The sequence below is a fragment of the Corvus brachyrhynchos genome, unplaced genomic scaffold (genome assembly GCF_000691975.1).
Source record: "Corvus brachyrhynchos isolate BGI_N302 unplaced genomic scaffold, ASM69197v1 scaffold32, whole genome shotgun sequence".
NCBI classification, from domain to species: Eukaryota; Metazoa; Chordata; class Aves; order Passeriformes; family Corvidae; genus Corvus; species Corvus brachyrhynchos.
Window position 1 is genome coordinate 202,245 of NW_008237919.1, and position 12,357 is coordinate 214,601.

Consider the following 12,357-nt stretch of genomic DNA (forward strand, 5'->3'; position numbering starts at 1 on the left):
CAGTCATGGTTTACTTACGTCAGTGAGCGCATTATTTTCAACTGTGTTTCTTTCATTCCTGCATCATGTAGGTCATTATATTTATATGCAGCCAATGAGACCAACAAGTTTCTAAAATGGCCAGATTATTTAGAACAGTCTGACAAACTGTACTGTGTTCCTGCTTATTAATGTGCTATTATGCTGGGAAAACAGAGCATAAGTAAACACTAATTAGGAAAATAGGTGGAAAAACAAGACAATTTCAGTATAGCACTCAGAAACAAAAATCTAGGAGATACAGAAGTTAAAAAGTCAGAGCTTGCTAGTTTTACAGAAACACAAGTATAGGATCCCAAACACTAAACCAGGGGCTTAACAAGAAAAAGAAGGGGAAAATAGTAAGGCTAAGAAAGTCTTCAGAAAATCCATTATTGCTGTTTCTCTTTATTTGAGGTCCTGGCTATTATTTACCCTAACACGTGTATAGCACAGGGCAGATCTCATATTCTGATCTACCTTTTAAGTAGGCAGCTGTAAATCAGACAAATGAGCTTTTCTAATTCCAAGTACTGCAAACAGTTCACAATTGTCTACACCAATCTTTCTTTTTAGCCTTCAGTAGGCACTATAATGATTTTTTGTTCTCTTGGATCTTGGCTTATGAGTGTACATAATGAAGGAGGCCCCTGTTTCCAAACAAGGAGGGAATTCAAGAAGAATTTGTCACTGAATGGGACAGCTAGTAGATGAAAACAAAACTTTCCCCAGAAATTATTTACTGTTCTTCCAGTACAAATAATACAAAATGCACTGATATAGCTTAGCTATGACTGAGTATGAAATCATGGATGTTGTTTAGACGGTATATTTAATTATGTGTGACTTTCTCTGCTTTTAAATAATGTTTTCAATAAAAGTATTGGAATTCTAGATTATCTTGAGGTAAGCTTTTGCAAAGGAAATAAAGCAGGTAGAAAATGCTTCCATGTCAATGGAAGACAACTAGAAAAATGTAAAGTTTTGCAATCATGGTGGGTAAATGTGAATGTGAATGAATTCCTTAATGGTCACTGTGCTCTACGTTTCAGTAACATGCATGTGGGGGGGAAAAAAGGCTAATGAGTTTGCAGGGACAGAAATTGAGGTACAAGTACTGAATGTCATGATTCTATCACTTCAGTTAATACAAACCTGAAATAAAATTGAAACCTCACAGAAGGTAATTTGATTTTGAAACTGAGCCTATCTCTACCCCTGCCACCAATGCTTCTGGCTGTTTTATTAAAGGTACATCCATTAGAAACACACTTAAGGACTTTACAAGGCCTCATCTCAAAGCAACATTTCTGATGAGAAGAAAAATATTTATTTCAGGATTTTCAGGGCAGGTAGGAGTTCTCATTTGCATTTGTGCTCCTCTCAGCTCTTGGAACAAATGGTATCTTTCCTGTCGTGATATTGCTGCTAACCTGTGCAAGAATGTTTCTTTTTGTTAAATAACAAGTATGACCTTCAGTAAAGCTGAAAGAAAATGTGAACTAGACAGAACAAGTGGTTTAAGCTCTTATTTCTCAGTACCATGGAACACTGAATTGAAATGTTTGATAGTTTTTTTGTTGGGTTGTTTTTGTTTTGTTTTGTTTTGTTTTCTAATAGGTCACTGAAAAATACTGTTCTGAGCTTAAGCAAATTGCAGGTCAGGGTCAGCAGGCATGAAGCTGGCATGCATTGGCAGTTCATTCTTTTGGTTGTTTCTTTTGTACAACAGCCAAGAATCTGATCTCCACTAAATACAAAATTTTATTACATTAACTCTGACAAACTTCAAGGATACAAAAGAAGGTGATATCTCTCTACACCTAGAAGAACAGTACTCAGGTTCTCTGAGCTTCATATCAACAAAGTGGGACTGAGGCTTCAGAATCTTAAAACGGCCTGCCCCTGCTCTCTCACAAAATAACCAAGTTCATAAGTGTAAATTCCTAACCCAAGGTGATTTTCCTGCTGGATTTGGGCACCTCCAAGCTAGCTTCTAGCTTGCTGGGCAGTCAGGCAACAGGTTTCTTTACAGATCTGGGTCTGAGAGAAAACATTGGTGAGGACAACTGAATTAAGCATAATCCTATCACAGACAGACACTGAAGTGGAAATGAGATGATGATTTTAGTTAGAGTCTGTGACTAAATACAATAGATGACTAAGGAAAAGTTCTGATCAAAGAATCATAAAACAAATACAAGCTATTTCTAATGAAAAAAATGAAGGAAGTAAACAAGATATAAAACCGTAAATAAATAACTTCAGGCCCATTTCACTGTATCAAATGAATAGAAATGGTGCAAAGTAATTCAAAGTAATACCCCAAAATGTAAGAAAAATAGAGAAAATCAATACAAATAAATACCATGTTCATTTATCTAATGTTTCAAATCAGACAAGAGAGAGAAAAGACAAACACATTGATCAAACACATATCAGGAAATAGGAGGAGGAGGTTTTTATGAAGATTCAAAAGATTGCAACTTGTAGTCAAAAATCAGTACTACAAATAAGACAGGATGTGAGTCACACTTATTTGTAGGTTGCTATGTGAGTTCTGTCATATAAACAAATTGCATTGGTCGGGCTCTAGTACAGACACACATCCTGAGCCCACCTGAAATTTGTGGTTGCTATTATGCAGTACATCTTAGCTCTTCAGAACTCGGCAGTGCCAGCAAATCCACCTGCTTTGGAAGGGCTACCAAAGGAAACTCTCTGCTGATAGAAAGATATTCCTAGATCTGTTTGGACAATAGGATGTTAGCAATATATGCATTCACATTCATTATAAAATTACAGTACATTAGTTTTCTTTTTTAGGAACGCTAATTTCTTCATTTCTCTGCCTTCAGTATGCCTTTGTGAAGCAATCTTTTCATTTTAAAAATAACTGATATCCCTATCATATCACTTCATTTAAAAGTACACATACTATTAGTAAGATGCAATGCTTGAAAAACAGCGTTCAGAAAATGTTAGTCTAGATTTCAAGGAAGAATGTTTATCACTGTGAATGGCCAAAGGATAGTAATTTTGTCCCAGTTGTGTACCTATTAACATTGTGATTGAAATTACTGCTCCTCATACCTTTCCAGCTGGAAGCAGTGAAAAGAAAAATAGTCAGTGGCCTCAACAAGTGGGCAGTAATGTTTTGGAGCTGAGAACAGCTGTTATGGAGACAGCTGTGAAATTTTCATGCCTTCTGCCCTCATTTGATCAAAATTGAATGTCCAGTCTCCTTCACCAGAAAAAGACAGGTTCAGTCATTTTCCAATTTTATTATTTTTGTTGCCTACCTGATAAATTTGCTGTCTAGCATGCTCTACGGGTATTTGAAACAGCACATTACCAGTCTGACTAGTGTTCCAGTTTCTGAAGCATCCCATAGCAAATTTTCCAATGTCAATATTCATGACAGTTTTCTGCCTCATATCCACCTAAAGGGACACAGCTCAGGAAACAGAGTGGGAGTTTTATCTTCCAACATGCACCACATTTACAGATCGCACAAGCCAAAGTGTTTCTGTTCCCCTTTGCTACATTTCATGCTCCTTCTGCACAAATATCAGTGTATCCAAGATGTGGGAGAAGGCATCCTTGTCTGTACAAAGATTTTCAGTCACACAACCTCTTATTAGTGTCTCCTTGAGCCTCTCCATCTGCAGTCTCATTTTCTTTCTTCAACTGGAAAATAAATAGCACTCTTTTTACTTGCATTAATTGATAAAAGTTCAACAATTTCTTTCTCTTATTTTCTTATTACTCTGGTCATGTCCTGAGACAGTGATTTATTTTCTTTGATACTGGTTACATTTTATCACTGTCACTTCACAGGAATTTCCAGTATACTGCTGCTTATGTTTTCACCTTCGGTAATGTCTTGCCTTAGTGTGAATTCCATTTTCCTTTGCAGTAACTGAAGTCTCTTCTTGGCTACCCTGTTTAATTTCATGTGGTATAATAGGTCTCAGTATTCACTCCCTTAAAAGTGGAATGTGCCTCGTATACATCCCGTTATGCTTGTGATGATTAGCTAGGTAGGCAATGCTAGAGAAGGAAAAGCAGCTCTCCTTTCCCATAAATAAAAGCCAATGCCATCAACGTTATGCAGAAACTTATCTCATGGTAGACACTACCAGACTAAAACTTGCCTCTTTCACAAGATTTAATTTCTTGGGTTTTTTGTTTCTACTTCTCTGTTGCCACACACAGCTGCTATTAAATATTTTATTGTATTGCTTTCATGTTCTAAGGCTTTCTCTTTTTGCTCAACTACTGACCTGAACTACTCAAAATAAAGTGCTGGTAAAGATCAGTTTAGAGCTAGGCACTTTAATCAGGGAAACAATTGAAGCCATTTTATATTCTAGTTCAGAACCTTTAAACAGCTTACTGTAACCATATTGTTGTTCAAATCCCTTTGCTGCAATTACAAAACAGCATCACAACAAAAAGAAAATATTCAACTTGGTACTGTCAGTCACCTTTGAATAATTTATCAAATTCTGAATTTTCTGCACATTAATAATGCTTGTCCATTAGAATGAAAAATTACTTATCCTATGATGTGTCTAATTGCATATTTTGAGGATCTTCCATGGAAAATGCCCATGACAATAATTAATACCTAATGCTATATACACCATAGCTTTGGGCGTTGCCTAGCAACCAGCATCCGGTAGGCTTCCTAAGGGGCCTCAAATAAAGGCAGGGGAGCAATCCATTCACACTGCCATGAGCGAGAAGCAGCTTTGTTCTAGGCTGCTGCTCTGTTCTGCTTATTTCTAGAGTGATCTCTGCAAAACAAATCTCCCTTAAGAGGTCACGTGTCTGAAAAGCCTTTTCAAAGGATAAACAGATGCCGAAAACTCTGCACGTGGTCATCTTTTTATAATCTGGGATACCTTTTACCTTCAGAAATACTACCAGTATCCTCTTGTTATCCACCAATAACAATTTTGTTTTCAAAAGAAGTGTTTCTGTGGATTAATTTCTACTTTTAATTGGAATAGTTTTCTGTCTGTGACAGGATGTCATGCTGATATTTTTCAAAAACAACTGTTTTTTGGACAAACTCTACATTAAATTTAAAAAAGGACTTGTGTTGTGAAGTGTTTTTATACAAATACTGCTGTATCTCTAGGGTATCTACAGTACAGAGTAGCACAAACTTCACTGAAATGCAGTCCTCCTCAGCTGTAAAAGCATTCTTTTTTGGCAGTGCAATTTTTTAAAGTATCAGTTAATTTCCAGTGCAACCTCTTTATCTTGGCACAGGGACATCTAAATCTCATTTCATTAAATGTATATATTTACTCAGATGTTCACTTCAATAAGAGAAAGAAGCTGGAAACCAGTATTCCAAGATTTCCCTTCTCAGCTACAGTTTCCAAACTCTTCTGTGGTCCTTACTGTCACTGATCTTTCCCTTATCTTTGTTTTTGCATTAAAATAACTGCCCAAATATCATCAGACTCAGAAAGATATTGTGGTTATTTGACAGCCCATAAATAAAAAGTCACCAGCATCAGGACATACTTAATTTTTTCATAAATTCTGCAGAATTTATAAAGTTTAATGCTAGCACATTCACCATTGTTTGAATAGGGAAAAAAATGCAACAAAATTCTGATGTTAAAGTGATAATTTTATTTACAGGACTGTGTAATATGTATTCTAGAATCTCAAAGATGTTAGACTAACTGGTTGGCAGTCCAGTCCTAGGTTTCTATGAATCATATTTTGTAGCTGTTTTAAAATAACAAAGATCAAGTATTATGTAAATATTCCTCACTCCAAATCCACTGACTTTCTTTTTTTTTTTCTGGCTTTGTCCTGCAGCAAGATTATTCAGCCTCCCAAGATATTTTGTAAAGTCATTATATTCATACAGATTTCTGGCTGCAGCAGATCTTCTGTAGAGCTTTGGATTTATATTCATGTTCAGTCTTTAAATCTCAGAGGAAATTGTCAAGGCACAGAAGGCAAGAGAGTCCCCATCATCTATTGATGAAACTTGGGAGCTGACGAAACTCAGGAGTCTAAAAACTCTTTATTTTTGGAACAAAGCTAGTTCATACTAATTTTTTCAATTTCTTTCCCACTTAATTCCCAGTAAGGTAGGCAAATGACACACTGGGGATCAATCCCATACAATCTAAGTGACATCTCAATCTCGAGGGACATGCTGAGCCAAATTCTAGTGAAAGATAATCTTACGGATATCCAGAATTTAAACATTAGAGCAAAGGCAGAATCCCTAATCCCCGACTTAAAGATTTCGGTGCAGTTGCACACTGAAAAATGCTTGTGCTTGACAGGAAAGACTAGTCAGGGTTATCTCTCTCCTCCTCATTGCTTTTCCTCTGTCTGCCTCATTTACATGTAAATAAGTGAATTTTGTACACATTCAGGGTGCCACATGAATTTTAATTTTGCCTTTTTTACTTATGATTTCACAATCAGTCTGTCTTACTGTTTTTTTAAAACATTCATCAGGTCTTCTGTTACTCACGAGCTTGAACCACAGACTTACACATGAGTTGCCTACCTTTAGTTCAGGTCACTATGAGTCTTGGGAATATGATCACATTAATTCAGTATATGGAACACACACACATACACACACACACAAGCATACACACTGAGATCTCTTGTCTTTTCATATGATTTTTTTCGACTATGAGAGCATAAATAAAGTTACCTTGCAAACGTTGAGTTACACCAGTGAGTAAGTGCATCACTTTCCTACAGGCAAGCAAATTTGTTCCTTCATTCTAGCAAATGCTTGTTTTCCATGCAGGATTTAACTCCTCAGTACAATAATTTCTGTTCTGTGTCATCAGCACAGGAGCCAGTTCTCCTGGGCTGTGGTTCTACAGTTCAGTGATGGAGCTAACAACCTATTGAAGCAGTTTTGTTTCATTAGCAAGGGAATTTTTCCCTAGTGGAGTGCTTCATCAGCAAGGGAATTTTTCCCAAGTGGAGCATTTCAATGCGAAAAACATTTCATTACCAAGCCCCTATATAGATGTTCTATCTAAGTGGTGAGGTAGTTGCCACCTTCCCGAGACTCATCCCTCCTGGCAATGAGTTGATTAACCTCCCTTGCGGCTTTATTTCTACAATTACAGAGTAAAGGTCCTCTTGAAGCCGTTTTATGTGCTGAAATCCCATACACAGTGCTGAGCTCACAGTGAGCTCTCAGAACAATAGTAGGGCTTTGGCAGGGAGGACAGCCTCCACTATGTGCACCATCATTTCATTTCCAGGCGAGTTTTTTCCAGGATACAGTGGTCCGTTTTGCAGTGGTACAGCTTCATCTCTACAGGGGGGCATTTAGTGATCCAAATTTGTTCATAGGATGTCAGCAGCATAAGACAATTTCAAAACTAACCTTCTGTGTAAGGAAAATGAGCAAAAGCTAAAAGAGTAGGCTTAACAATCAATGGACTATTTAAAAAAAGAAGAGAAAAAAAAGAAAATAAAAAAAGAGAAGATATTCTGCAATAAAGTGATTTAATAGTCACTGAAAAAAATTATTTTCATGGAGTGGTGATTTGTGGGCAAAGAGTTAAATTCCAAAATGAGGTAGTGTACTTCCCAGCATCACAGATCTCTGCATAAGTCCTGCCAGTAAGGGAACAGACTCTTCCATGTCTGGCAGTTGCAGTATGAATTCTCCTGCCTGCTGCCACTACAGCCAATATGATCACAGCAGCAAGCATTTCTCCCATGTCCAGAAAAAAAGTGGGGTTTTTGCTTGGAAGTGCTGATGGCTGTAGAAGTACATTAGTCATCATGCCTGCTTAGGGAAACTGGTTCTGAGAATTCTTGATTCCTGTACCTTTACTGCTTCAGTTAGAAAACTCTTCTGGTTTTACTTCACATTTCTGACTGGTACCCACAAGAAGATGAAAGAGAGAAATAAGATACGGCTTTTAACTTTTCTGAATATTTTCATACATTTTCAGTTTGATAATTTTAACTGTTCTACACCTTTCTAGTATTTAAAAAGCTGTACGCACTCCTTTTTTGTCTTGACAGTAAATGAGTTATCATTTTTTTCTTCCTCACAGACAAGCTTATGTATTTCAACTCCAAGAAGATCAGTGTGTGATCTTTTTGCATAACACAGACTTCAAGCCTTCTCTAAAATAAATGTTTCAAATTCATAAGCCCATTTTTAGTTTCCAGATTCCATTCTGGGCTCAGAGTTCTAAAACTTAGGAACAGAAAACATTCAAATTTTAGATTCCAGTTGGAGTGAGCTTCCCCTCTTCTTGTGTTAAAAGGATGTCTCATTTAGAATCCTCCTGCTCAAGGTTAACTTTTTGAATTGTCACATGTAATTTTTAGACATTTACAGGATGTTACAGTATTGGCAAAATGATGTCATTCAAAGAAAAGCTTCAGTGATAGCAGCTTTCTCTTTCTTTGTAAAAGATACTTGAGGATATTGCCATTTTGTTCTTTAGTATGATGTGAGGTTTGCAGTAGGCACTAAATACTTCATTTTATGTTTTAAACATTAAAACACAACACATAAACATTCAAATAACCTTCCCTGAGATGTCAGTAATGCTGACAAACAGAAAATTCTATTTTGATAGTTTTTTCCCTCTTTTTTTGTGCACTTGTCCCTTTCTAAGCAGATTATAGACAGTTTTCAACGCTCCAGTCATGTGAATCACATCACTAGCTTATAGTAATATTCAACACAGTTGAATTTATGCTCCCAAATCAGCCATTCCAACACTTTTTTTTTACTAATTATGCTCCTTCTGCATAGTCAATTAAAGCATCTCTTGTTTGCATGCTTACTGGAGATTCTATTTTGCTCTCAGTGCTTTGAGTTTGCCTCCTTTCCACCTTTCTTTTTAATCTTACTTTAAGATCCCCAGAAGCAGCCAGCATGCCCTCTAGAATATTGTCTCTTTTCCGAATGAATTTCACTTGGGCAGTGGTGTGCCATCTTCCAGAGAAAGCAACTCCTTCTTCACAAAACCCAAGTTAATGGTTCAGAGTTATCAGAGTGCTCTGTATTGCATATATGTTTCCAAAACCAAAGTCTCCTGAAGCAGTAATCAGTGCAGTATTTGAATTATGTTGTTTGGCTTGGCTTGATGAGTCCTAGATGAAGGTGATGGAAGAAATATCTTAATTTTGCACTGAGATGACCTTTGGAAAGATTTTGATGATACAGTGATTAATTACTTTCACTCAGAAATCTAATATTCTGTAAAAATTTATCTTGGGACTTCAATATCTCCTCCTTGCTTTAAATTCAGACATGGGCTTTTTGTTTCTTTGTTTTTAAAGGCAAATAAAATATTAATTTACCCTTCTTTTGTTTGTTTGTTTTCCCATGCAAATGGTTAGTTGCAAGGCAGGAAAGCCACAATACATTGTACAATTGAGATACACAATTTGCTTCCCTGCCAGTATAAAGCCAAGGCATGCATTTTCTGTCACAGCAGTTGTGTGCTAGTGGAGCGAATGAGCACCATTCAACTCAGCAGCTGCATCCTGTAAGGTGTGGACACATTCCACCACTTTGTGCCAGCTCTCTAATCATAGGAAAGAAATACACTTAAGGCCTAGGTTTGGGCTTTTCTTCATGTTACTCAAGCCAAAAAAAACCGGGAGCAGCAGAAAAAGAGTTAATTGCACTCAGTTTGCCAGCTACATGCTAATAGTAAAACAGTGAGCACCTTCCTCTGAGAAAAGCAACTCCTTTGCCTTACTGTAGTCATAAAATTGTCTGAAAAGCAAAGGCAATTTCTTCTAGAAGGGCTCTGACTTAGACACACATTAAAGAGCTGTTTTGCCCTGCAAAATGCAGGCATAGAAATGGCAGCGCACTATGACAGCAGTCATGATGTCATGCTGCCCCTCACTTTGAAGTCATTCGTGTGTGTAGATTCTGTATTGCTGTGGGTTTAGAGAAAATTCTGAGAGAGGATGTCAGTAGCATACGCCAAATAACCAGAGAATAAGACCTTGGCCAGTGATGCAGTAGTAACAATCAAGGAAAAAAACATCTACTTTGAAGATGATCTGCAGTGTGAAGGTGTTCTTCATGCAGCAAAACCTCAAAGACGTTTGGACCATACCACCATCACTGATGATGCAGCGGTTGCTGTGCAGCACAAAAATCTACTCCCAGTAGCCGCTGGCAATATCTAATATGGATTTTAGTGTTCTCAAGCCTTGTTGCTGCCATTAGGGGAAAGAGCGAAGAAACACAAACATGCAGTATAATCTCATACAATTACAAATATCAGTAATATTTTCAAAATGTTGTGACGATTCATTTCATGACATAAAGAAAAAATATAGATCACTCCTCCTTCAAAAGCGTGTCTGTCATCTTTTTGACCACAACAGCAGGTCAAACTACTTGCAGCATTTGGATGATGTTCTGGATATTAGTTGTCTGGAGATAGGCTTTTTGCTGAAGTGTTGCTGGTCCATCTATTCTATTAATCGTTTGCTGGCTGAGATTGAGCACTCCCATTTCTCTCAGAAATCATTCTAAGTTTATCTTCAGATGAGGAAAGAGAGATCAGTTCTCAAGTCTGAAATGGCAAGCTATGACTAATATAATAATATAATATTCATTGTTATTTTGATAAATGTACACTTGATAATTGATAAAATGTCATCTAAACCAGTTTATTATCTCAGCAGAGCAAGAGATAAATGGCGCAGTCTTTGCTACATCATTGCTGTGACATATATGGTGTTTAAAAAGTTTTTACACAATATGTTGTGTTCATGCTTTGTACCAACTCAGAGAGACACATAAGTAACTGTGAGGGACAGCAGATGATTCTAATGCAATAGGGAAATACTGGCAATGATAATGGTAGACAGGAATCAATAAGAGAAAAGATATCCTCAAAGAATTTTAAAAACTTCTGTATTTTAATCCATTTTAGAGAGGAGTAAGTATGACAGGTCATAGGAAACAAATTATTTTTTGTTGAGTTTCTTGAAGGCAAAGCACCAAATACTCTTCCAAATATACATAAATAATAATTATGAGTAATGTATGTTACTTTGCTGTCAATAAAGAAGGAAAGCAACAATTTGTCCTAAACAAATTAAATGGTATTACAGTACTGAGAAAAACAGGTTGTTTTAGGCTATGCATCATCAATGCAGTTTCTTAGCTTCAGTGATGGAAAGGAGGTGAGCACTCACTATAGTTATAAAAAGTGTAAAACTCGAGTAGGAGGAAAGCTCATTTTTAAGGAGAAAGAAAAAACAAACCCTAAACCACAAAACATCTGTTTAACTGGATTTTGTGTACCCTGTAATGGATTCTATACACTGCCTTCTGCTCACTCTGTTCAGCATGTGTTTACCTTACAGTTGGAGTTTATTCTACTAATCACTCGTCAGTTCCCCTTCTGGTAACATAAAGGGCAAAAAGTTCATGCATGGGTTTACTTCCATCCTTAGGTACAGTATGTCTAGAAGAACATTTGCTGTCTTTGATCAAGGCATTGGCCCATTTCTGTCTGGTCCTGGTGTCAAGGGATTTAGTTGAGCAGACTTGAGGCAGCCCTGTGAAAGCTGGAGCCTGGCAAGGCTCAAAGGAGCCTGCTGTTGGTGGAAGTTCTATGTGGCTGAAGAGTAAACAGTGTTGCAAATTCAGCTTCTAATAGTTAAGCTGGTTCCAGCGAGCAGTACGTTTAGATTTCATTTTGCTGTAGGTCCCCATTGCTGGGGCAAAGCAGTACAGCAAGACCGTGAAGAACATCTCCCGGAGAGGGCCAGTGCGGGGTGCTTCTGGGTGGGAAACACTAAGCCTTCGTAGTAGTGGGTTCAGCTCAGCAGCCAAAACCTTCCTCTGGAAAGAATTCTGAACAGGATTTGGCTTCAGTACGCGCCTGGAATGGCAAAGGGCAGCTCCAGGTTAGGATGGACTCCAGCACCGGGTCGGAGAGGTGCCAAAACACTGGGCCTGGCTGAGTGTCCACCCTCACACAGGCTCTGAAAATACACCTTGAAAATAAGCCAGCCAAGCAATGGCTAGCAGCAGAAATGTTCCTCCAGACCTCTCCATAGGGGTGGGAGAGATGACTCCTCCAGTCAGCGCCCCCAAAAAGGAAAAGGCACAGTTGCCCTTCCCTCAAAGACTTCAGCTGGTTTAAAGGTCTCACTGATCAGGTAACCCAACCCACTGCAACTCCCTGTTTTCTCGCCCCATCCAGAACCTTTCCCTTCCTTCTCCTGCTGCTAAGCCACGGGGGTGGGTAGGGAGGAGAGCGGTGCGTGCGTGGGGCCCGGGTAGCGCCGTAGCGGGGACACTCCCCTCCGCCA

The 12,357-nt window shown here is 38.0% G+C and overlaps 1 protein-coding gene across 1 annotated transcript in view; it reads left to right on the forward strand.

The window, feature by feature from the left end:
- Positions 1-12,357, forward strand: part of CTTNBP2 (cortactin binding protein 2) — a 149,429-nt gene that overhangs the window by 55,526 nt on the left and 81,546 nt on the right. The window contains 1 exon segment of the mRNA XM_008632734.2: positions 12,121-12,204. Coding sequence (XP_008630956.2) covers positions 12,121-12,204 — 84 coding nt within the window.